Source organism: Chenopodium album, chromosome 5 (assembly GCF_948465745.1).
Source record: "Chenopodium album chromosome 5, dcCheAlbu1.1, whole genome shotgun sequence".
NCBI classification, from domain to species: Eukaryota; Viridiplantae; Streptophyta; class Magnoliopsida; order Caryophyllales; family Amaranthaceae; genus Chenopodium; species Chenopodium album.
The window spans coordinates 7,183,791-7,210,792 of NC_137838.1; the positions used below are offsets into that span (position 1 = coordinate 7,183,791).

At 33.3% G+C, this 27,002-nt stretch overlaps 3 protein-coding genes and 1 pseudogene across 3 annotated transcripts; 2 read left to right on the forward strand and 2 right to left on the reverse strand.

The window, feature by feature from the left end:
- Nucleotides 1-632: 632 nt before the first annotated feature.
- Nucleotides 633-5,761, reverse strand: LOC145631727 (TOM1-like protein 1). Its single transcript, XM_081683887.1, has 4 exons — nt 5,609-5,761; nt 4,463-5,087; nt 3,261-3,497; nt 633-1,347 (listed from the first exon to the last, which is right to left on the reverse strand). The coding sequence occupies exons 2-4, from the start codon at nt 4,982-4,984 to the stop codon at nt 925-927; spliced, it is 1,182 nt and encodes a 393-aa protein (XP_081540013.1). The 5' UTR covers nt 4,985-5,087; nt 5,609-5,761; the 3' UTR covers nt 633-924.
- Nucleotides 5,762-9,297: 3,536 nt separating this feature from the next.
- Nucleotides 9,298-18,043, forward strand: LOC145632502 (bark storage protein A-like). Its single transcript, XM_081684882.1, has 14 exons — nt 9,298-9,475; nt 10,226-10,496; nt 10,619-10,677; nt 11,226-11,285; nt 11,373-11,442; nt 12,574-12,643; nt 13,313-13,339; nt 13,443-13,490; nt 15,393-15,689; nt 16,477-16,544; nt 16,635-16,790; nt 16,880-17,071; nt 17,271-17,450; nt 17,763-18,043. The coding sequence occupies exons 2-14, from the start codon at nt 10,284-10,286 to the stop codon at nt 17,928-17,930; spliced, it is 1,608 nt and encodes a 535-aa protein (XP_081541008.1). The 5' UTR covers nt 9,298-9,475; nt 10,226-10,283; the 3' UTR covers nt 17,931-18,043.
- Nucleotides 18,044-21,453: 3,410 nt separating this feature from the next.
- On the forward strand, nt 21,454-23,289 carry LOC145631728 (putative pectate lyase 5). Its single transcript, XM_081683888.1, has 4 exons — nt 21,454-21,557; nt 21,718-22,458; nt 22,543-22,681; nt 23,000-23,289. The coding sequence occupies exons 1-4, from the start codon at nt 21,454-21,456 to the stop codon at nt 23,219-23,221; spliced, it is 1,206 nt and encodes a 401-aa protein (XP_081540014.1). The 3' UTR covers nt 23,222-23,289.
- A 948-nt stretch (nt 23,290-24,237) lies between these two features.
- Nucleotides 24,238-25,385, reverse strand: LOC145630256 (putative calcium-binding protein CML18 pseudogene; annotated as a pseudogene).
- Between the last annotated feature and the right edge of the window lie 1,617 nt (nt 25,386-27,002).

A 27,002-nucleotide genomic window follows, 5' to 3' on the forward strand; every position in this document is an offset into this window, starting at 1 on the left:
TCGGTTGAACCGTGCTAGTCCACGTTTTGGACCCACTAATAAGAAGTCGTGTTGTGTTGGGCTTCTAGTGAACTTAAGACGAGATAACAAGTGAGTGAATGAAACTCAAGGAGCAAATTAGTTATCATGCTTAAATAATTTTTTACGCGTAAATAAAATTGCCTTACCATTATAAGATCACCATGACTCACAAAAATGTTCTTATGATTGTAATAAAAGCAGCCTTACAATGGTAAGTCAGTAATGCATTTGTCTAATTAAGCTATAAGGGTTTGGATTAATTGGTACGAGTCATACAACTTACGAAACTTCGTAGTGTTTGATAACAATTCGGGATGGGGGAGGTTGGTTAGGCTTCAAGCTTCAATCTTAGACTCCTAATCATTTGTTCGACCTTAACCATACTTGCGGTTTACCTCTAGAAAGAACTACTTTTTTGCCCCAATTTCGGGCTTCAACATTTATGACGGATTCATGGGAACTTATTATTAATAGCTAGTATATTATTAATGGTTCATATACTCTGACAGAAGTCATTGTGAAAGAAGATGATGGCTTTAATTCAAAGTAGATCAATGGAAGATAATGGTAGGCTAAAGCAAAATACTCGTAATAGGTTTAACCTTTAGAACCAGAGGCCAAAATGACAACATGCTTTTAACTATTCTCCGTGTTTAAACAACGAACAGACCAATGGAACAATAATCAGGTAAACCACAAGCACAGCTCCTAGATAATTCAAGATTACTGGAACTAAAAATCCAAGAATCTGTGAAGAATCTACTTACAAAGGAGCGGCCAGACACAATGAAAATGTTAGCAATCCTTATAAAATTCACATGCATTTCCTTTAGCCTCAAACACATATCCAGGAATCAAACACATACATAGAACACCTGACCACTCATATATGTATACGTAAAGTCAGAAGGAAATGAGATCATCTTTTGCTGAATCCGGTTTCTTTGGCTCAATTCCAGAATTTGTTGGGGTGCCAGATTTCGAGCCAAAGATCATCTCGTCAAGATCATCCATCATGTCATCATGCTGCCCTCCATGAGAATTGCCTCGGGATCCTGATGGTTTCCTTACAAGTGACTCTTCTTTCCCAGCCCGTGGAGACTCCTCAGGCTCAACAGCAACAGGAATCATGGCTGGTTCCGGTGCTGATGGGACAGTAGAGGGCTTTTTCATATCATCATATTTGGAGATGACTTTCTGGATCTCATCGTTTACATTTAGGGCCTCAAAAAGAAGAGCCTCATCATCACCAGCAGTCTCAATGATTCTCTGAATAGTGAATTGGGACTGGCGACACTGTTGTACCAACGTTGTAGTCAAGTCATCCTGCCAAAGGGAAGAAACAACCTATTATTCACTTAAGCATATCAGAGCAAGTGCATCATCGGTTAAAAAATTAGAAAAATCCTCCAGGGAATACCAAGTAACAGAAACAGTGAACATAAATTCAACTGCATAACATGAAGAAGTTACAAAATGGTTAAGTTGAAAAAATACTCGCTAGCACGCATCATAAGCAATACTGAGAGCAGTGAGAAGTGATAAAAATTTATCTTTATACCAATAAATATAGCAGCTCATTTTGCTCAACTTCCATACCACACAAAACTGAATAGAAACTCAATTTGAATTCCGAAGCCTGAAGGTCCATGTAATGGACATAGATTCAATAATTTGCCTCAGCCTTAGTAGTCATATGCAGACTCCCATAAATTTCACCTACTGAGCCATGCAGCAGACCAGGCATTCTGTTTCAGAAGGGCATGAGGAATTGCTAAATATTGAGTGTAGTCAAGAGATACAACAAACCTTTAGAGCAACTCAACCTAATTATAGAATGCAATGGCATTGCCAATTGTCATATGGCATCCGAAAAGGTAATTATAAGCCATACATATATTAGTGTTGCTGAGGGAAGAACAATGGAGGAACATGTCAGGGCAGAGCGATTGGAATTTGAAAGAGGTGCTAGTTGGATCTAGTTCTACCGAAAACATGTCACCGCTTGCAGTTCTATCATTATGGAGCCAACAAAAAGCAATCTTCAATTCTTCATAATCACAGCAAAGGAGTCTACACTCTAAAACAATCAATCTGAACAAATGGTACAGGGAACCCTTAAAAACTAATTTTCGTCAAAAGCATCACTATGAACATAAATTGACCTTTGACACCTCCTGATCTGCACAGAGCATAATCTCAAACACTGGACAGAAAAATAAGGAAGAAGTGGGTGGCTGGTTCAAATGTAGGTCAGCTAGACTGATTGCTGGATTCCTCAACAAATTCTAATTATTCAATCACTTGGCATAGTCTTGCAACAATTTCATATTCAACTATATGGTCTAAGCAAGATCATATCACATGCAAAGGGCTTGATGCAAAAGTTCTACAAACCCTGTTCAATTGTGTAATAAGCCAGTCCTGAACCTCCTTAACCACTTTGTTCTCTTTACTCTTGCCTAGATTCTTCCTCTATGAACCTCCACAATGCCTCTATGACCAATGCCACCTTATCCCAGATCAACCACAAGGCCCACAATGCTAGACTGGAAGCCTAAAAACACTGGTTTGGAAACACAACTGGATCGCAACTTCACTAAATATTTCACAAATTTAGGTCTTTCAATCAAACATCTATATTCTTCTGCCATAAAAATCTGAAGTGGCCAAAATGCAAAATGAATTTCAAAGAAGATTCTTCAATCCTAACATCTAGTCATCACAGCCATTAACTGCCCAAGCTATATAATATTGCACATCAAAATGTAATCATCTTCAAGAAGGGGAAAGAAAAAGAAACAGGCACAACGTAAATAGAGTATTAAAACAGCATATACTCAATCTCTAGCAACAGAGCAGTGTAGATGAATCATAGACTAGTAAAGAATCTTGGGTGGCTCAGCTGATAGCCTGTTAGAGCTATCTCACCTTTTCTGCTGACTACAGAATAAGCATGGCAGGATATCCAGCAACCAAATATCAGGGATTATAAATCCATCAAATCAATTGACTGGAATGAATAAAAAAAAATTAAATATAAAAATCATGCAAAGTTGGTGAGGCAGTATATATTGAGTATGCGTAGGATCCCAAGCATATTATGCTTCTAATGAAATCTAACACATATAATGCTTCTAATGAAATCTAACACAAGCTCATCTCTAAAGGTACATCGAATGATCCTAAAAAAGTCGATATTCTATGATTTTAGAGGGAGCAACAGTAACAGAAATTACCTGCAGCACATCTTGTTGAGGAGAAGATGATAAAACAGTAGAAAGAAGTTCAATACAGTTCCGTGCTACATCAAAAGCTTCTTTTGTGTCTTCAGCAGAGAAGGTTTGTACAGGAACATCACGTTGTGCAAGAGTTGCATTCAATTCTGCTTCAGAGACGGAGCGTGGAGGGGTAAATACGGGTGCCAAACTCTCATCATCACGCCCTGGGAACCGGATTCCTCTCGACTTCAAGCTCTTTTAAGCAAAGGATACAACGTTAGAATGAAAGGGTAGGGTAATATATTACTCTATGCTCATTAAAATATTTCAATCTTAAGCAATACATGTTAAGTCTGCATTCCAAAGGTAGCATGCCAAATCTTATGTTTCTCCAATATAAACTTCCATAACAAGTAAGAAAAAGAGAGTCAAGCAAAAATTAGTACTTCGTATAAGAAAAAGGAGAAAACCTTAAATCATTCGATTCAGGAGCATTCCTAAGACAGATTGGATCATTTGAATGATATACTTTTGATGTGCATAAAGGAAAGTACAAAGTAAAGAGGCTATAAAAGTTATTGCATTTCAGGAAGTTTAAAAAGACTGTGATATATAGCCCTTTATAAAAGCTGAAAATTGCATATGACTTTCAATTAAAAAAAATAGTTACACATGAACTTCAAACCTAAATTATATACTGTCAACTTAGCATAAGTGAAACACATTATTAAACTACATGTTTTGATGCAGACATGCAGTCTTAAGAATTCACCATATGCTTCCCCCTTCCCCCACCCTACAGGAAATGCCTGATTATAAGGCTTATCAACTTATATAGTGAGTGTCAAAAAAAAAAAATAGTGAGTGTCTAATACGAGATGACCATGGCATGTGTAACACCAGAATTTTAATCTGAGTCTGAACAAATAAATACTCCATATTTGGATAAGATCACACAAAGGGGAGTGTCCAATCTTTCCCCCATCATCCTACATCTTGAATCTGTGAATCTACTAAGTTATTGAGTTGTATTTGCAAAAAAAGAAAAAAATAAAATAACAAATAATAAAATCCACATTCACTCCGAATACTCCGTAATAATTTGAGAACTTCTTTAATTTTTGACAAGTAGAAGACTGAAACATGATAAAATATATTTTCGTTCCAGTCAAAATCAAAAACAAGAGAAGACGGATATCCAAATAAAAATATGGACATACCTTGTATGTTTCTTCAAATACAGGCAAGTATCTCAGCTCATTTGTAGACTCCCCCCAGGATTCGATTAGCATAAGTGCCTTGTTCCTGTTCATAACAACAGTTTGGGGGTCATCAATCAACTTTACCATCTCATCAAGAACCCTTTCTGACGCCACCTCAGAGAATGCCTTTTCACAGTTCTTAACAATAGTTTCGAGCAACACCATAGCCAAATACTGAATCCTAGGGGTCTTTAACATAATCCGCTTCTTTATCCCTCGAATCAAATCAACACTATTAACTCTCTCTTGATTAACCATGTCACATATCTCAAGATTCGTAGCCCAATCTGGCTCCTCAAGAGTCTCAGCAGTTGCTTCCTCGACGATTTTATCAGCCTGATTTGTTCCCCCTTGGAATAGTTCCTTCATCTTGAAGCTCATCGAGCTCACACCCTCGCTCATCTTCTTACCAACCTCAGTCCCACCGATCCTTAGACGCTCACCCAATGAAGTCACTTTGTCCATCAAATTATCACTCATCTTTACAACACCAAATTCAACAACCAACTTCAAGATACAACCTAACAACACCACTGGTTATCAGAACAGCAGCACTCGCGTCGACAACAACGACAAATTACCCCTAGATTAAGCAAAACCAGCAAAAACAGCAATCAATAGAAAATTCCAAGTCAATTTAAAACTCGTCAAGCACGTTATAATCTGGAAAAAATGCTACAAAAATAGGGTTTTTCCTAAAAAGTCAGAAATTAACCTAAATTATTAAAATTCCACCAAACATTATCAAAAATTCAACACGGAAACTATGTAACAAAGAAGATTCGAAGTTCAAAGACCTAGAAAAAGTCCAAACACAAAAAAACAAGAATTGATCACAATTTATTAAAAAGACAGTTACGAAAAAATCATCAAATTAGGCACAAAAATCCAACACAAAACTCAACTAAAACACAGCACTAATTCGAACAAAAACAACAAATAATTAGCTAAAAGCAAGTCTAAAATTAGTAAAAACCAACGAAATTGAAGTAACAATACGGTCAAATTGAAGTTGACTAAGCAGATCGAACAAATTACAGAGAAAATGCATCTTTAAATTGCAGAAATATAGCAAGAAATTAAAGAAAAAATGGATAATCTTACCTTGGAAATGAAGGTAGATGATGAAGAACGAGAAATTCGGAGGAGAGAGAAAAAGGGGAGAAAATGTTGCGATAATTAGAAGAATACGACGATGATGGATGACTTGAGATAGAAGGTTCTTCCGATGATTTTTAATTTTCAGTACTTGGTAAAGTACTTGCTTCTTTTCTATTCTAGTGTGTCGTCATTCGTTCGCTTTTTATGCGTTACCTACTTTACCCTTTCTCTAACAACCATTTTCACATACATTCTCGACTTTTTTGGCAATTTTTATTGTACAATTGGTTGTACGAGTACGTGAAATCGGTTCCTCAAAAAAAAAAAACGGTACGTGAAATCGTTAATTATGTACGTAGTATATACTTTAAGCATGTTCTTTTCAAATTATTTTCAGTTCAGTTTTTAATTTTCTTTTTTCAGTTCAGTTCAGTTTAATTTAGTTCAACTCAAATAAATTCACTTCAATTCAGCTTAATTCAGTCAATTAGAACAGGTCCTTCGCAAATTATAGAGTTTTTTGTTACTTCGTATTATATTTATGTTTTTATTTTAAGGAGTAAGTTGTATTTTGTTCAATATATATAATTATATCATAATTTATTATTGTGGTAAGTAAATACAAAATGCTTATAAATTTTGCAAATGCAAAAAGCACTCGTGTAAATTGAGATGTAATTTTTTTTTTTTTTTTTTTTTTTTTTTTTTTTTGTTTGTACTTGACTCTATTGTTGAACGTATATTACAATTATATATGTAGTGAAAATTAATTACTAATGTGTATAAAAACCCATCATATTTTATTGCTCATTGATTTAGATACATCATACAATATTATGTTTTTTTAATGCGATTGTATTTTAGGATGTCAATTATAAGTATGCTTTTAAAATTGTTTCAAAAAAAAAGGTATGCTTATAAAAAGTTTTACACAATAATAATTTTCTCAAGTCTGTATTATAAAGTGTCAAATTGAAAATGCAGGCGGAGTATATTATTAAATATAACAAACTAATAACAAGGACATGGTAATCAAGTAATAAGTGATTGCCTCAAAAAAAAAAATCAAGTAATAAGTGAAAATAACACTGCGAATATGGGATAACTCATGCATAAAATAATTTTAAAAAGGAAAATTAGGCACTAAGAAACTAGTAACATATTACTCATTTTCATTCCCTTTTGTTTTTGACGTTTGGAATTATGAACGACTAATTAAAAATTGTGTAAAGTAAAGGTATATTTTCCTTAATTCAATTATTGAAAGTAAACTTTTATTTAGACAAAGAATATTGTACATATGGGCGACAAAAAATATATATAAGAGATGGGATGGTAAAAGCTAACGAGTATTGAAACCCATTAAAGTATTATAAATAGGACAAATGCACATAGAAAATTGAAGACAATTGAATATTTAAATTGTTATGCAAGGATAATTTTGTCCAAAATATATGTCTTTGAAAAAAATCCTAAATATTAAGAATTCTCGTAAAAGGGAACACCTTAATGGAAACGTACATCAAAAAATAAAAAATAAAAAAATAATTAAAAATAAAAAAAAAAAAAAGAACGGGGGGAGTAACACATACATAATAGAAATTCTTAAAGACTTTAACTCTTTAAGATAATTAAGGGCCTGTTCTCATACATTGAAATTCAGTTCAATTCAGCTCCTAATTTCCTTCACTTATAAAATATTCATTTCAATTCAGTTCAGTTCAGTCAATGAGAACAGGCCCTAAGGCACATGAACGCATGGTTAATCTTAGGATGATTATTCATGTTAAAAAAAAATAAAAAAAATAAAAAAAATAAAAAAAAAAAAGATGATTGTTGCTTATACTTCATATTAATTAGAGGACAAAATGTCCATGACTACCTAAGGAGTAATATCACTTGAAGAATGATTTTCTCAATTTATTATTTATTATTATTTTTTTTTTATATTGTATTAAAACACGACTAACCAACCAAATTACATCAGACCATAGCATATGAATTGAATATAGTCTATACTTAGGTTGTGTTTGGCAAAACATAGCATTATTTGTCAAGAAGTGGTTAGATGTTAGATGTGAAGATATATAATTAAAATATGAGTGTTCGGAAGTTCGGATAATAGTTGTTGACTAATTACTCCATCCATTTTTAAATACTTTCGTTTGGCATTGCTGCGCTTTTCTATTTTTTGGTTTTTTGGTTTTTTAAAAGTATGTGATATATGTCCCAAAATGAATCAAAAATTATTTAAACTTATCAAAAACATGATTATTTTGAAAACTGGCAATAGAAAAGTGGAAACACATTTTTCTTGTTTCCTTTTTTGGTTTTTGGTTTTCAAAAAAACAGAAAACTGAAAACCAAAAATGATGCCAAACAAACCCTTAATTTCTCTATTCGCGGTGTTTTAGGAGAAATAATAATAATAATAATAATAATAATAATAATAATAATAATAATAATAATAATAATAATAATAATAAAATATGGAGGTAGTGGGATAGGTAGAAATGAATTAGATATTGTAAAAGTGAAAATAGAGCAAATAAAACAGCCGAAAAAAAAAATAGAGCAAATATTTTAAAATGAAGGGAGTATTACATATAAAAAAAATTACTCTTGTTATTTTTAATAAAAGTATAATACTCCCTCCGTCCTTAAATTACATTCCTGGTTTCTATTTTGGGTATTCTAAAATTACATTCCTTATTTCCATTTTTTTTTTTTTTCCAAATATCCCAAATCAACTCTCTTTTCTGTTGTATATTTAGGGCCTGTTCTCATAGACTGAACTCAGCTGGACTGAATATTTTATAAGAGAAGGAAATTAGGAGCTGAACTGAACTAAACTGAATTGAATTGAATATTTTATAAGAGAAGAAAATTAAGACCTGAACTGAAATGAACCGAAGTGAACTAATTGAACTGAAAATAAACATACAAGAGCAGACCCTTAATGTTTTTTCACTCTTACTATCTTAATCTCACTCTTATTTTCTCTCTCCATCGTTTTTCTCAAGTTTATACTTCCCATAACTAACCTAATGAATATGATTGAGGGTCTGTTCTCTTACGTTGAAATTCAGTTCAGTTCAGTTCAGTTCAGCTCAGTTCAGTTCAGTTCAGCTCAATTCAGTTCAGTTCAGTTCAGTTTAGTTTAGTTCAGCTCATCTTCTAATTCCCTTCTCTTATAAAATATTCATTTCAGTTTAGTTCAGCTCATCTCCTAATTTCCTTCTCTTATAAAATATTCATTTCAGTTCAGTTCTGTTTAGTTCAGCTAAGTTCAGTCAATGAGAACAGACCCTGAGTCTTAATTTTCAATTAGAAGCATGTTATTGGTCTTTTTTTTTTTTCAAAGGATTGATGACATGATATCATTAACTATTAATCTATCTTTATTTACTCAAATACATCATTTAATGTTTTGTATTTTCCATTGAAATATTTTATTATTGTTATTTATCTTATTCTTTCATCCTTAATTTCCGTGTAATTTTACAAACATGAATGTAATATAGGGACGGAAGGGTAATAAAATGTGAAGAGTAACATTTATAAAAACATGATCGCATTTGCAGTGGAAAAAGAAACCGAGAGAACCTAAGTTCGGATCCAAGCCAATACGGATACGGGTAAGCGGGCGACTCAAAAGTCTTGAAATGGTTTTTGAGTTTTGCAGTCTCCCCAAAACCACCATTATTCTCTGCAGCAGTAAAACCCCTTTCTCTCTCCTTAAACCACCATTTTCTCTCTCTTCATCTTCAGCTGCCCTCAAACATTCAGGGTGGCATGCTGATGATCATTTGATCTTGCAATTCTTCTTCATTCTTTCGATTGAATTTGATGATGACGATTATTTCTTAGGTACTAATTCTTTTTCGAATCATATTTTACTATTGTTAAATTTTAATTATTTGTATTAATGCGTAATCTTTCAATTGATTTTGCAAATTTTTGCTTTGTTAGTAGCTTTTTAGTTCTTATTTATCCCTGAAATTATGAGATTCCAGTGATTATTATTGATTTTTGCCAATATTTGGATGAATTGAATTGTTACATATTAATTTTTTGCTAATATTTTTGGGTGAATGATGGTCAAATGTGCTTTCTTTAGCTATATATGTGGTTTTTAGCATATTGAGTTCCTTATTCAGCAGTATATAAATGTGTCAAATTAAAGACTGCAGCAGAATATAAACATATCAAATTAAACACGGGAGTCCCTTTTCGATGTCGGTTATTCGTGGGCAGAGTGATTGAATAACCAAATGTTGTTGATGTATTGTTAGTAGTGAAGTGTTTGGAGTATCTAGGTTAGCTGAACCATGTCATAAACGAATTATTGTAGATATCACTATAGTTATATATTGAACTCTTAATTCTTGTCACTCAGCTGTATCTTGTCTCGTTTGTTCGATTGTATCGATTGTGAAGGCTGTAGGGAGCTAGTGACATTGTAGGTGTTTCTTGTTATTAAAATTTAAAAGTGGACCTCATCATCTGGCGATGAGATGTCTTTTATTGCATTCTATTTGATATCTTAATTCAAGCGTATTTGCTGATAATGAATGTTGGAATGATTGTTGTATGTAATTAACTTATCTGATTTTCTAGGTTGCTATTGACTGGTTATACGATTTAAGGTGTTGCCGGGAGTAATTGTTTCGGCCTCATGATGATGGCTCTGACATGGCTAAGTGCAATTCTAGTTGGAGCAGGGTGTCTTGCACTGGGATACTACTTTGGTGCGCGTCATCCTGCTCGTTTCTTTGTTTCTGCTACTGCACCTAAAGATAGCGTGACCAAAAGTGGAGGCAAGAAAAATCGTTCTCAAGAGTCCCTTGAGATCGAGAAGCTTGCTGACGTTCTTGAAGATTTCAAAATGGTGCATTGCCTTTCCTACTCTTTCCTTTCTTAAGAGATAGTTGCAGCATAAGTTGTTTGAGTATGAAGTCGATATGAAGTCCATGAAGAATTGATGATTTTTTTGTTTGTTTTTTCCAAAAGGTATTGGTTGTGAGGAATGACTTGAAGATGGGTAAAGGAAAGATTGCTGCCCAGTGCAGGTAGTGGACCACTGGCCCCAAATCTCTTCTTGTGATCTGTTTTTTTTTTTTTTTTTTTTTTTTTTTTTTTTTTTTTTTAATTTTAATTTATATTTTTTATTGCTTAATTATTCTTTATATGTTTGTGGGAACATTTCTTCATTAAGAACTGTAAAGGTGTGACCGTGTGATAGATTGTCGACTTGGTTCACTCCTGTCAGGCTCTGATTTGTGCCACAATCTTACTTTGCTAATTGTTGTGCCCCCTTAGATTTATTTTAATTCATCTTTTGTATTATATCATTCTTGTGTTTGTTTGAATTTTCTGCCATAACATGACTATCTGGTTCTTTTTATTAAAGCTGATGTCTGTTCATGCCTCTCTGTGCCTCTGCGGCATATTATCCAGTCCAGTCCCTTAGAACTGTCACATTGTGTCATTTTGATGTGTATGTTTTATTTTATTTTCCTTCTATATGTGTTAAGTTCATGCATTTGAGTTACAGGATTGCTCCTTTATTAGCTTAGTTTTCCAGTGGTTTAATATTGTGTTTTGATCTTCTGAGCAGTCATGCAACCTTGGGTCTCTACAAAAAGCTTCTTAATCGAGCCCCAAAAGCATTAAACAGGCGAGTTCAACTGTGAAGTTTCTTTGTTGATACATTTCCTATTTTACGTTCATGTACTATACTTAGCATTATCATATCTTTGTGCAGGTGGGAGATGTGTGGACAGGTTAAAGTAGTTGTCAAGATTGAAAGCGAGGAAGACTTGCTTGTCTTACAGGTGAGAATGCTTCAATAACTTTCGTAGGCTAAGAAGTTTTTGAATATTTTGGATCTGTTATTGCCATTTATCTTATTATCTGCTAGAAGTCTCAGGAACCTTTCCTTCCTCCCCCTTTTTATGTCCTATATACGTAGAAGCATCAAATCGCTTCTTTTACTAGGAAAGGAAAAGTCTCAATCTGAAGAGTAAAAGCTATATCTTTTGCGTAATTCCTTTTTCCCTATGAAATTGGTATTACCCTTCTTTGGTAGTTTTCCCTTTGTTTTATTGCTCCTATTTCCTCCTCCCAGTAATAATATTAATAAAGCTAAGCCTTGCTTGATTTCTTAAAGCTACTGTTGTTTTTTCCTGCAGTTTTGTATTGGACTGGTAATCTGATTTGTATACTTTAATGATTAAGTGAAACTTTAAAGGAGAAAGCTTGGAAATTTGATTAAACAGATTAATGGTTTCTTACAAAAGGTAGTAGGTTTAGCCTACTAAGCTCGTTTTAGTGACTTGAGGTCACAACTCAAAGGATTCACTCCAAAATTCTGCCCATCCCCCTGTTCCTTCCCTCTCCCTATTTATTTACAATTTCTAAGATGATTCTAGATGGTTTGTCTTCTTTTGAGCCCATGTGGCATCTCTTGATTCCTTGCGTAATTTCCCTTATGAACTATATTTGATGACTACCAACATACTAAGCTACCAATAATACCCCTTAGCTAAGTTGGTTTCATTACAAGTTTTTAGTACTTGTCACTTTCTTTTGTCTTAAGACTATGTTCATTCCATGTTGCTTTCTCACTGTACTTCCCTGCTGATTAGAAGTCATACTATCTTGTGTGGTAATAACGCTGAATTAGTACTGGAATCACTACCATTGACCATTATAGTATCCTTATATAAATGCCCATGTGTTGACATGATGTTTTCTGTGGTAGCACTGAACTTGTTGCATTTGTTCTGATAATTTATGTTATCATAGTTTCATTAGTGCTATGCTCTTAAGCTTTTTGTTATGAAACCTTTTTTTTTTTTTTTTTTTTGGTGGGGGTGGTGGCGGCGGCTAAATGAATGGTGTTTTTCTGAACTATTTCTAACCTTTTTGATTTTCTGATCACGGTATCTATCTTCCAATTGCAGGGAAGGGCAAAGTCAATTCACATACCTACACATATTGTTATAGATGCTGGAAGAACTCAAATAGCTCCAAGTAAGATGCTGAATCTATTTCTGTCAATAAGATCAAGCATGTTTACACTGTACTTAAGTTCCTTTTTTTTTATTTTTTTTTTTGATGAATTGTCCCAGTTTCTTATTCCACACAGGCATGTTTTGTTTAATGAGCTTATTTTCTTTCAAGCCATCTCTTGGATTGATTTAGCTTGACACTGTGGTCAAACAATGATGTACCTACAGTCCCCTCCCCACCTAGTGCAGCTTAGCTGTTACTTGCATTAGAGAAGTTGCTAAGATGAACTGAAACCTGAAACTACTAGAATTTTGGAAACCTTATAGTTCCTAATTAGTGGGCATGTAGATTGTAGGCTTTGTGTGTGTGTTGATTTGAGTCTTAACAATTACCACTTGAGGGAATATAAATCAAATAAATGAATCTCCGGTAGAATAGTTATGAATACTTAAGTGGCTTTACTCTCCGTCTTGGATGCAGCCCAGACATACTATCTTCATATCTTATCAAAGAATCTCCGGTAGAATAGTTATGAATAAATAGTGGCTTTACTCTCCGTTTTGGATGCAGCCCAGACATACTATCTTCATATCTTATCAAAGAAAACTGCAGATGCCTTTTTTTTTTCTTTCCTTTTTCCTGGCCACCTCTCTAATGTTTTTCAATGGTTCTTTCTTTCTTATCCTGCAGATTCGCGAACAGTCATGGCTGTTCTTGGTATGTACCCACTTTTGTATAGTCCTTGGATTACCTACTCCCTGTCTTAATATTATATTATCACCTCCAAGACCACATGTTTAAATAATATTTGCTATTGCAGGACCAGCCGACATGGTTGATGATGTAACTGGAGGATTGAAGCTTCTGTAATTGGTTGCTTTACTGAAGTTGGTTGCCATTTAGGCCCAGCGACAAGGACATGCCTTATATTATGATATCTGAAAACAGAGACCTCAAAAACTCAAATAACAGGAGCGGCAATTGAACTGAACCACGCTGAAAGTACTGCCTCTTGAGTCATTACTGATTGGGGGCTGATTTCTTTCCATTTCAATCAATTTAATGGATGAATACTACTAGGTTGATCCTTCTGTTGGCTACTTAATATGGTAATACTGATTTTATTTGGATAAAGTTGGTTCTTCTACCTTCACATTTTTTTTATACTAGTAATAGATTGCTGATGTTGTGGAGAACAATCATGTGAAGGGATTAGACAATGAATTTTATCATTCCATGTATTGCTTTGATTATTGTCGTTGTATCGTTTTACATGGGAAGGTTATCCTTTATAATGAGGATTGTGAATACTAATAGTTAGGGGAAGAATGGCCATATTTGAGAGTTTTCCTTGAACTTTTTCTTATTAAGGTTATCCCATCTTCTCTTCACCACCCTTGCCTAAATCTTATTCTCCGTCGTGACTCAAATTGTGTCCCAAACTAGTATGGTTATTATTTTTACCTAATACTCGTTCATTTCAAAATTAACTTTTTAAGCTCAAACCTCTCTTTAAATCCTCTCTCAACCAAATACGCCCATTTAAATATTGACCGGCTAAATTTCCCTTCAAGCCGCGAACCCCTCTTCTAGGCTTTTAGCCAAAATCTCTGTATCTTTGTCCAATAAAAAATTCAAGCAAATGGTTGAGGACAAATGATTGAAAGGATTATCTATAAAATGATTGAAAAGATAGTTTATAAAATGATTGAAAAGATAGTTTATAAAATGAATGAAAAGATAGTTTATGAAATCCAATAAACATGCAACGATGCAAATTGCTTACTTATATATTTTGTACTAGAAACCACGTTATTCATGAGGAGGACCCACAAAAATTGAATTAACCAATCACAAACTCAACTGCTAAACGTCGCTCCCATTTTACATACTAACGCTCCCTTTTTGACATGAAAGGACGATATTGCCCTTTGTGTAAATTGTAGTGCATAATGGTATAATATCATTCCCGACCCCTCCACTTACTACCACGTGGTAAAAAAAAAAAATCCCGAACTACCACATCCGACCTCGGCCCACCACATTCGATCTACCACCAAAAATCCAAGTTAATTTTTTTTAAAAAAATTTACTCAGCATTAGCAACAGGTTTAGGACGATGGATGTCGACAACATTCGGACACCGAAAGCTTCGTCGGAGGATTCCATAAGTCGTCGTACTATTTTTTAAAAAAAATTAAAATAAAACATCCGCCTAAAATTTTAGGATCCACGTAGGTGGATCCACTCAAAATTTCCGGATCCTCCTTGGTGGATCCGGAAATTTTAAGTGGATCCACCTAGGTAGATCCACTTAAAAAATTAGGATCCACCGGTGGATCCTAATGTTTTGGGCGGATGTATGTAGTGCTTTCTTTTTTCTTTTTTTCTTAAATTGATTAATTAATCAAATTTACTATTGTAATCTTTGTATTACTATTATTATTATTTTATTATGATTAGTATTAATTTTGTGATTAGAGTAATTAGTATTTTTATTTTATCAAATTTATTATTGTAATCTAATTTTTTGTTTTCCTGATTTTACTTATTTTTTTTAGAGAATAAAATGAGAGTATGAGAGTGAAGTACGAGAGTTTTGAGTACCGTAAAGTGAGTCGTGGCTATTTATTTGATAGGGGTAAAAATGGAAAATCTTAAAAAAATGCGAGCGATGCCTAGTAAAAGGGGAGCGACGTTTAACAACCCCATCACAAAATGTACAGTTGACTTTATCTATATTTATACATCACCAATTTTCATGGTTAAATCTTGTCCAATACAAAGACACACCAACATTGTAGGAGCAATAACAACTGTAAGATCAGAGAGCAGCAAATCATGGCCGTTGGATATGAAAAATTAATGGTGATGATGATCTTGATGTTGTTAGTGAAGCAAAGTGTACAACTGAGGTCCACTCATCCATTACATGAGGTTGTAGATAGGATAAACCACCATTCTTCTTACATTGGCTTAGTTTTAGCCTTTCCTGCTGAAGAAATTCCTCTTCAAAACTCTGGTCTTTTTGTGCCCAACTCTAGGAATCCATACATCCAACTCGCCGGTAATTTTCTAACTCTCGTCTTCTCTATATTTATCTTGATATAGTCGATGTCTGTTTAAATGGAATCATGTTTATATTACACTCGGATGTACCTGCATGATTAAGTATCCTATAAGTTGTACAATCAAAGCAAAGTGTTTATTGATGCCGTATTACTCGTGTACAACTTTTAGAATATTGTTATTGAAGTCGTTAGTCTACCTTCTTATGGGTACTTAAAGAGTTTAAGATTTTTTTTTTTTTTTGAAGGGAAAGAGTTTAAGATTTTAGATCTGAGTTAACGTTATTCTTTACTAAATATGGCAACATGTTGAAGGGGCATTGAAACTATCAAATTATAAATTACAGTATAATTTGAAGTGACTTTTCATTTTTCTTAATATTTTTAATTGACATTTGAATATGTACTGGACCAATGAAAACATAAGAAAAATAATGACTCGGATAGCTTTGTTTTGGCTTTTACAGTACTAACTAAATTTAAATACAGTAAATTTTTTCAGCCAAAAATGCAAAAGTCAGGCCAATTTCACATAATCAGCAAACATAGTACAATTTATTTAACCAAATATTATACTGTATTATTTGTGTCAATAAAAATATTTAACCAAATATTATCATAAATAAGTTTTTAAATTTAACAAATTATTAAGTAAACCTGTCAATTATTGTCATTATTTTACTTGTCTATATTACTTGTCATTAAATTATTACAAGTTGGTTAATATAATATACAAAGTATCTTAAAAATATTTGTCTTAATCTTGTACTTGTATATTTTTATCAGGCAGGAAATTCAACATTGGGAAAATTAAAGGTGTAGATGTAATCTATGTCTTAACAGGAGAGCAAACAGTTAAGTTCCTTCTATAACACATCCACAATTTCATACTAATTACAAGTTTAAAAAATCTAATTTACTGCTTAATGCTGTATTATACTCAGGTAAATGCTGCACTTACAGTACAGGCTCTGCTTCAGACTTTTAATATCAGGGGAATTGTTCATTATGGCATTGCTGGTTGTACTAATACTTCTATGTCTGTCGGAGATGTCGGCGTGCCACATTCTTTTGCCTTCACCAGCTCCTGGAAATGGCTGGTAAGATGAAAGTATATCCTGTACATTATGTAAATCATGTGTATGTGTCCTGTAATTTATGCTGTTTTTGTGTCGTTGTTGTTATGAAGGATTTTGGGTCTGATGAAACGAGTGAAAATGAGCTGAAATTCGGGGCGTACAATCTTCCAAATTCAGGAGAGAATTTACTGGAAAGAATTCAGTTTACTCCTGTACAACTTTTCTCTAATAAGAAGGCAATGCAAGAGCTTTTTTGGTTTCCAGTTGATGCTCATTGGTATAATCTTGCTACCCAACTTCAGGTATAAATAAATATTAGACCGTCTGCACGAATTTTTAATGTGTTATTGTATCGAGAACGAACTTATTTTAGTTGTGAATTGAACGTGTCAAGACATTAATTATTTGAACTTATATTTGTCGAAATATATATTTGTAAGGTGAAAGAACAAAGTCGTGTAGTGACTAAGGATATATAACACGGGGTTTAAATGATGACAGGGATTGAAGTTGCAGCAGTGTTTAAATGAGACTGCTTGCTTACCTAGAGAGCCAAAACTAATATTTGGACTAAGAGGCTCAACCGCGAATGTGTTCATGTCTAATTTGGCATTTGCAAAGTTCCTTTACCAAGAATTCAGCATATCTACAGCAGATGAAGAGAGTGCTGCAATTGTACATGTTAGTATTTTACAAATCAAATCTAAATTCTCGCTTATTATGACTTAGGGTCTATTCTCATTGACTGAACTCAGCTGAACTGAACTAAGCCTCAGCTGAGCTGAGCTGAACTAAACTGAATTGAATTGAACTGAAATGAATATTTTATAAGAGAAGGAAATTAGGAGATAAACTGAACTGAACTAAACTGAGCTGAGCTGAACTGAATTTCAACGTATGAGAACAGACTCTTAGTCCTGTTTTCTATACGGACAACACTTAAAATTGCTAATGATCAAGATGAGATGTTGAATTGCTTTGTGTTTGGTGCAGGCATCACTTTCGAATGGAGTACCATGTGTTGTGTTTCGTGGTGTATCGGATGTGGCTGGTGGAGAGAAACTAGCATTGGCTGGTCTAAGTTCTCTGGCTGCTATAAACTCCTTTAAAGTTGCAGCCAAATTTGTAGAACTTATTGGCAAGAAGAAAGCTACATTTTAAATAAGCATAGATAGTACTTGTACCTTAATCTGGCTTTGTTTCTCTACTCTTAGGCAAGTCAGAATTAAAGTTGTAGAGGCTATCATTGAATAAAATTGCTACTTCTTTCATCATCTGTTTCCATGTAATCAATTGTGTATGCTTGTTCATTCCTAGCTTCTATGTAGAGTATTAAACGATATTTCCGACATTATTATATTATATGAATTAAAGAACCTAAAAAATAAAAAAGCGATATAAAAAGGCACGCAAAATTTAATTTACGTGGTTCGACCAATGTGGCCTAAAGAATAATTAATTGTGTATGTATGCTTTTTCATTCCTAGCTTCTATGTTGTATTAGGCGGTCTTTATGACATTATGAGTTCCATAAACTAAAGAATAATAAAAAGCGAAAAAAAGACACACGAAATTTACGTGGTTCGGCCAATGTGGCCTACTCCACGGGCGGGGACGATCATCAAATCACTTCCACTATAGTGTTGTGAACAAGAGTACAATCATATCATATCATATCTCCAAACATACGTAAATCCATTCTACCATAATATACTCCACTACTACTGTACTACGTCTGAAGTTGTTAACCCCATTCAAGATTCTACAATCTTGGTCGTCAATGTATCATCTTCTCGGGTGGCAGTACGAAGCCACCATGTTGTCGCCTCCTTTTAAGAGTATCGAAACCAGTACGACAGATCGGCTGTGGAGGTAGGGCGCGGACGTCGATCAAACAAGTCTTCTTTCTTGCTTGGTTGTACTTTTGATAACCGTCCTTCAATTTTCTCTTAGTGTTCTCCAATTTTGCTGTCAAACCATTATTGCTTTCTTCGACATTAACCTTTAGAGATGGCGGCGAAGATATCTTTGATGATTTGAGGAGTTCTCTACGAAGTACCTTCAACTCCTTCCCTTTGCCGTGACGCTGCAAAGTCGAAACCGACGGCTTTTCTTGAAAATCGAACTTTTGTTGGACAACTTTTAACTCCTTGGCTTTTTGTTGACAACGTTGTTGTGTTGTTGGCTTCAATATTATTGGTAACTCTTTATTCTTGAGATTTTGAAGGAGACGCTTCAAATCTTTGCCTTTTCCTAAACGACGTTGTATTGGCAGCGGTGGCAACGACGATGGTTGCGAAAACTCTTGAAGAATTGTATCTATCATTTTATCATCCGAATTAATGGCTTGTTGTTGCTCCATTGAAACACTATTATTCACAACTTCCAAAGTTGTATCTAAATCATCTAACTCCCAAGAAACCTTCTCCCACATTGCGGCAACATCATCTATGCTACTGACTTCCATGTTAACTCACTCTTTTTTTTTTTTGAAGGAATAATTGAATGTTGCAATAATGATTTTACTTCCTACATATATATAAATCCGTAAGACTTACTTGGTGAAAAAGGAATTAGTTTAAATTTTTGGAAAGTGGCAAGCAATAGATAATTTATTGAAAGGAACAAATATAGATAATCATTAAGACATTAAAATCTAACTAATGAGATTATGTATTTATAACTTACTTTTTAACTAAAAAAAATAAATAAGTGTCGTGTAAAAATAATAAAAACCTATAAGATCAAAGATTAGAAACCTTTTTTTTTTTTTTAAAAAAAAAAAAAAAAAAAAAAAAAAAAAACCTACCCTAAGCTACTTCCTTGTAATAAGATAAGGTCAAACTTATAAAATTTTAACCCTGTGTTGTAATTACTATATATAATAGTAAATTATCAGATCATGTAAAATATTGTTAGGTGCTTTTTAAATAAAAATATTGTTAGATTTATTGCAATTTGATTGTATCATATGTCACATTTTATAAATTTTATCAATACAAAACTAAAGATATTAATGGTAAAAAACTAATGGAGAAAATGTATGTTTGGGATTTTATCCAACTCTTGAATTTTATGTTGCGTATAACAATAATCAAGAAATGCAATTAGTTGAGAAAATGGAAAAATAGTCATGTTTATAATTTTATTTTATTTTATTTTTTCCCTTCTAATGATGAACTCCGTGCGTAGATTGTCCTATGAACATAGAAGTTGAAAAATAGAAATAACATAGTAGTTATTCGATTATTTACTAATAATATACTTTTTTTTTGAAGGCTTACTAATAATATACTTCATTCATTCTAAATTAATTAAAAGATATATTTTGACTTGACACTATTGACAAACTTTACACTAATTAACTTTTAATAATTTATAAATAAGAAATTCACGTTAGATGTGGGATCTTGTTAAATTCATGTTAATTTTTTATGAAGTAAATTATACTTATTGATAATTAGAAATATTGACAAATTAATTCTTGCATCGCATAGTTGAAAAAAGAAACATGTCATAATTGTCATCTAATTTTGTATAATTCCCCAATAATGCATACCATTTTTTACAAGATCATACACACAATTTATATTAGGGGTGTTAAAATCCTTCACGATCCAAAAATTGGCACACTAAAGAAACCTAAGCTTATACACACAATACTCGATTGAAATGTTGTGGCACAATCAGTAATTTTAGTTAAAAAAAAAAACACAAAGTAATATATGCTTTGGTTTTAAAGAAGTGAAGGTTTAATTTCAAAAGCAATGTATGCTTCAACTTTAACTCTTTGATAACTTTTAATTTGCCCAAGTTTAAATTTTATTTTAATATGTAATTTCTTACATGTTCATTATTATATACTATAAAGGCTAAATTGATTGATTATGTAAGTTTTTTATAAGATAAAATTTATTATTAGAAAAATAATAACTTTTGTAATACAAAGAATAATTTAAAATATTTTTAAAATACAAAGAATAATTATTTTGAATTTAAGGGTGTTGATGCTAATTGGTAAACTTTCACTAATAAGAAGAAAGTGATGATTGTTACAATTTATTATTTATAGCTAGCTTAAACGGACAAAAAGAGAGAACCTCATAACCTTAAATTGTTACAATTCTTAATAGGGCACTTTGAGTGAGCCAATCTCTTTATCCTATCGTGTTAAATTTTCTTTGTTTTTGTCCCATCTTCTCTCAACCACTGTTTTTAAGTGTGACATATGTTTAAAAATTAAATAAACATGAATACATGATATCTATTGTTATTTTAAAAAATGCGACAAATTCTTCCAGACAATATTTTGTGCATGTGTATTATTATATAGCCATATAGAGTGAATACATAACTATAACTTGATAGAATGTCCCATAAGCCGAGAGCTTAGCCAAAAATTTTAGGTGATGTGCACAAACAAATGAAACAAGCAATTTATAAAGATATACGTCTAAAGTTAATGATCAAATGAACAGAAATTTTCTCTAAGTTACTAAATATGTCACATAATTTGTAATTAGATGATGAGGATGATTTATTTCCCAACCGAAATAATTTCAACTATCTTTTTAACACCTTTATAAACTCCTCTAAATTCGTTTAATTTCCCTCATAACAACTTTGCTTCTCCTAATTAATTCAATATATGAATATGCTACTCATAATCCTAGCAAAAAGGGCAATGTATTTCTTGTTTCTTTTCTTGTTGACTGTCTTTTCTTTTCCCATGTTTATTCACTCTTCCCCTGTTTCAGATCCTGAACTAATAGTTCAACAAGTACAAGGGTATGTTACATTAATCACGTTTCGTCTCCCTAATCAATGATACAAACTAGTACTAGTAGTTTTAAGTGATAAAAAATCGCAAATTATTCTAACTAGACGCGTTTCTTGTAGTAACATCATGTATATGTAGCTTACAACATAGTTGTTTTCCTTATTGCAGGACGATTAATGCTTCTAGGAGTAGTTTAGCGGCCTCCTCATGTCGTCGGTCAGGAAATCCTATCGATGATTGCTGGCGGTGTAACAAGAACTGGGATAAAAACCGGCAGCTATTGGCTGATTGTGCTATTGGCTTTGGTAAGAATGCTGAAGGAGGTAAAAAGGGCAAAGTTTATGTGGTTAAAGATGCTAGTGATGATGCTGTCAACCCAAAGAAAGGCACATTAAGATATGGGGTTATACAAGATGAACCATTATGGATAATTTTCGCTATGGATATGGTGATCAAGCTCAAACAGGAGTTGATGATCAATTCCTTCAAGACCATAGATGGAAGAGGTGCTAATGTGCATATAGCCGGGGGACCGTGCATCGTCTTACAAGAGGTTAACAACATCATCATACACGGCATTCACATACACGATTGCAAGCGAGGAGGGAATGCATATGTAAGGAGAACCCCTACTCAATATGGTTGGAGAAGCAAGTCAGATGGTGATGGGATTTCCATCATCTCATCAAAGCATATTTGGGTGGATCATTGCTCTCTGTCTAGATGCACTGATGGCTTGATCGACGCCATTCGTGGCTCCACCGCGATAACCATATCTAACAACTACATGACAGATCATAACAAGGTGATGCTCTTGGGGCATAATGATAATCATAAACAGGACAAGAACATGCAAGTAACAATAGCCTTCAACCATTTTGGAGAGGGCTTAGTTCAAAGAATGCCAAGGTATATATGTTTTGATATAAAGTTGAAACAATCTTTATACGTCATTTTTATGCACCAAATTTGATATTTTGATCCCTTTTTCAGGTGTAGACACGGCTATTTTCATGTCGTAAACAATGACTACACTCAATGGCAAATGTACGCCATTGGAGGCAGTGCAGGACCAACTATCAACAGCCAAGGCAACAGATTCCTAGCTCCTGATAATCGGTCTAATAAAGAGGTGATTTTCACAGAATTGCTTACTACTTACTGTTAACTTTTCCAGCCATATCTAAACCTGACAAAACTAAACCAAGGACCCAAGGTTTTAGTGTTGTACCGTTCCCCATTACCTAATTTAGCTTATGCCATACTTAAATCCGAATTGTACCTGAAATGACAAGACCAGTTGATGAAACAAAATCCAAAAATGACTCGAACCAAAAAACCTAAACGCTAATCAGCAATAGCCAATAGACAGTAGCCTTGGCCTAAGATGACTTGAACCGAAGCAAATGACTGATTACCTTAATGACTTGATCCAAATGATTTGTAACAGGTCACTAAACGGGAGAATGCAGCAGAAAAGGAATGGAAGAAATGGAATTGGACATCAGAAGGGGATTTGTTTCTAAACGGAGCACGATTTGTAAAATCCGGAAGTGGATCATCCTCACCTTATGCCAAGGCCATGAGCTTAAGCGCTCAGCCAGCTTCACATGTGGCTTCAATGACAAAGGAAGCAGGTGTGCTCAAATGCCAGAAAAACAGAAGCTGCTGATCTATTTCTGAGCTCATATAGGCCAATTAACCCATAGTTTTATTGTTTCATTTGTTTTTTGTTCTTTATTTTTCAATATATATATATTATAAATACAAGAAAATAGACTCAGCTTTCTTCAATAAAACCTTTCATAAAGGGATAAAAACAGGGATAAAAGTAATCACAGATTCACAAATGTGTTGTTGCTACATTACATATGTTCAAATGATTATCCTACAGTGTTATTAAACATGAATTCAAGAAACATGTTTTATCCATAGAACTTTGACCCAAATTGTTGTTTTTTGTATGATCTAAAGATCATAAAGAAAGACCGATCAACTCCATGACATGATCGCCTCCACAATAACTAGTTCACTAGGGAATCCATTTTTGATGAAATACATTAGATCACAAGTTATTTTTAAGAATCTGAACTGATGAAAATTAGATATGCACTACAATCACATCAGTAATTGATTACCCATTTACCCCAACTCAAACACAAAGCCTGAATACGTAGTACATAAACTCTGTAGAAGAGAATTTTGTCAGCTTGAAAGGCCATCAATTTTCTATGACTTAACTTTTAATATTTTTTCGTCATCCTCATAACCTGGTCCATTTTTATCATCAAATTCAAGGGAAGGCAATGCATCAGTAATCAGTTTACCCCCCTTCTGGTTAATTGTACTCAATCTTTTCATGTTTACCAGTTCATTCCCGGTTCAAGATCCGAGCTAGTAGTTCAAGAAGTACAAGAGTATGATACAAAGACATTTACATCCATTGTGAGTTTATGACAGTAACTACCCTATAGCTTTAAGAACCATCAACCTTAAAATTATTATTAACACGTTTCACCTCCTCTTAAGCAACCCAGTACTAGATTCTTATACTGTTCTGATTTTAGAAGCCTGACAATTAATCATTACAAGAGTACAACACAAATATCACTACTGAAGCATACTATCAGGTAAATTTGATCTGAATTATTGCTCAATATTGTGGAAAACAACCAAGGGAGCATAAAATGAACCAAGAACACTGAAACTTTATATAAAATGCCGATATATATACAAACAAATAGAGCAGAAACTACAAAACAAACATTCAATGTCATCTGAAAAACATGAACAGCAAACCATAGAAACCTTAATCAAAGACTTGAACTGATAGTATATATGGTTATTAAAGGTCAACAACAAATTGCAGAACAAAACCTTGTATCCTTTGAATGTAAAAGAAGGGACTAAATACTCACAGACCAGCATAACCACTTCAATTCAAGTCCATGAATTATCAAAGGCGGCCGAGGTGATCGCCTGAGAGAACTCCTGATAATTGATACAACCATCACCATCAGTATCAGCCTCCTTGATCATACCAGTGAGCTCCTCAGCAGTCAAAGCATGGCCGAGCTTCGCCATCGAATGGGCGAGCTCGGCTGCTGTGATCAATCCATTGCCATCTCTATCAAACATTGTGAATAACTGCTTAAGCTGTTCTTCACTGTAAGGGCATTTTGTTGGAATAAGATCAGGGGATACCAGAGAAATAAATTCTGAAAATTCAATCATTCCATTGTTATTCTTATCAGCTGCTTGAATTAGGGTTTCTAGCTGATCTTCGCTGGGTTTCAACCCTAATGATCGCAACAATGATCCTAACTCTAATTGAGTCAATTTTCCATCGTTGTTTCGATCAAATGTTCGAAAAATTTCCCTCAATTCTGCAATTTGTTCGTCGTCTAGCTTCACTCCTTCCTTATCACTACTCATTTTCTCTCTCCTTCCCTAAGAAAATCACTCAAAATTGATCGATTTTTTTCCAGAATTCTTGAAATTTCCAATGCGATTGATGAAACCCAGATAATAAAATTCAATACTTTGACCTGGAATTGAGTGAATTCCAAAAAAGCCGGTGATTTGGGGAATTTTCGGATCACAAAAACAGAGCCAGAGAGAGAAAATTAGGGAATTACGGATCTAGAGGCAAAATTTGGGGAAAAAAGAGAAGGTGGCGGATGCTTTTCAGAAATCAAAAATTGGAATTGATTGCAATTCGGTGGTAAGTCAACGACAATTGCTACACTATTAATTGAATTTAATTCTGATGAACCCTAATTTTTCAACTAACTTAGAAAAAACACAATTCCGATTGAATAATGTTAATAATTCTTCTCAATCATTAAGTAGTGTAGTAGATAATGTAAATGGACAAATTTAATTGAAGAATTTTGATTATTATATGGTATATATTTGAATATTTGGTTTATTGTTGTGAAAGTATGACAGAGTCAAAAGAGGGATGAATTTTCAAATTAAAAATAAGAGGTTGGTGATTGGTTAATGGGGTGTTTATGTGTCCCGTTAATTACGTTTGAAAAGATCATTTAGATGGGGTTTATTTTTCCAAGCATTAATTGAAAAATAAAAAAAAAATATGTGAATGCCAACCATTATTGACATTTTAATAGCTTCAACCATTAATAAGTAAGGCTCATTAAGGGTCCCCTAAAAAAACAACTTTAATAAGGGTTGGCTTCACCGGCTCACCGCGTGAGCACTCGATTGGGTTGGATTGTGCTTGTTCGATGTTGGGTCAGATTGTGCTCTTTTCTATTGTAATTGATGACTTGAAGTACGACACAAAAATTAATGGGTGTTGTACTGTTGTTGTGTGTCGTAATCGAAAATTCGAAATCACAAACATGCTTCAATTTTAAATGCTACACTTTTCCATGCTATTTTATTATTTTCTTGTGCATTTTATGAGTTGTGTGCTTGTATCGTACTTACGCCTTAAAAAAAACATGCTTGGCCCACGACAATTTAAACTACATTTGGCTATGCTTTTCTTATGTCGTCGATCATCTTAATGCCAAGCCAAGCTTAATAAGGTTGAGATTTTCACTTTTTGTAACTTTTACGGACAAGTTTGAAAATTGTGGATGTTGTCATTTGGTATTCGGATAATATTCCAAGTTATGTGGTTGGAATCTCTATTTTATTTTCCCCAAACATTAAAGTGCAAGCTTAAAGATGAAGCGAGTATCAACTTAAATTGTGAGATAACTCAGATAAGTTAAGACAAGAAGGTAAATAAGGCTATTGATTTATCCATAAATGCATATATACATATATATATATATATATATATATATATATATATATATATATATATATATATATATATATATATGTTGCTCCACGAGAATTAGAATGCATATATACATATATATATATATATATATATATATATATATATATATATATATATATATGTTGCTCCACGAGAATTAGAAGTTGGAGATTTTGTACAATTTCAATCGAGAATAAACGTCGACAAAATATATTTACGAAAAATAGATTAAAGTTAAGTGCACTGGTACAAAAAAAAATACTCATCAAAACATGAAGCGAGTAGACCAAAATAAGAAGTTTAGAGTGCTACTTTAAACATATTTGTAGAACTTGAGTTATGACATGAATTCCTATTGTCATTTAGATATGTATAATCTCACTTCTTTTCAAGAGAAATCATAAGCAATGATATGGAGTATAAACTTAATTTGTCTTATATATTGTGTTTGTGTACATATCACCCTAAATACTTTAACCAACTAAGTAAGATGAAGGGCGGAAAGCCGGGTTCACATGAGTATGATAGATGTTTCATGAGCAATAAATACTCTGTAAAAATCAATTAATCAATCACTTTTTTCTCAAAATGGATGTTCCAAAAATTGAGATTAAAACTTGTTATTTCAAGCATGAACTATTCAATTGATATGTCC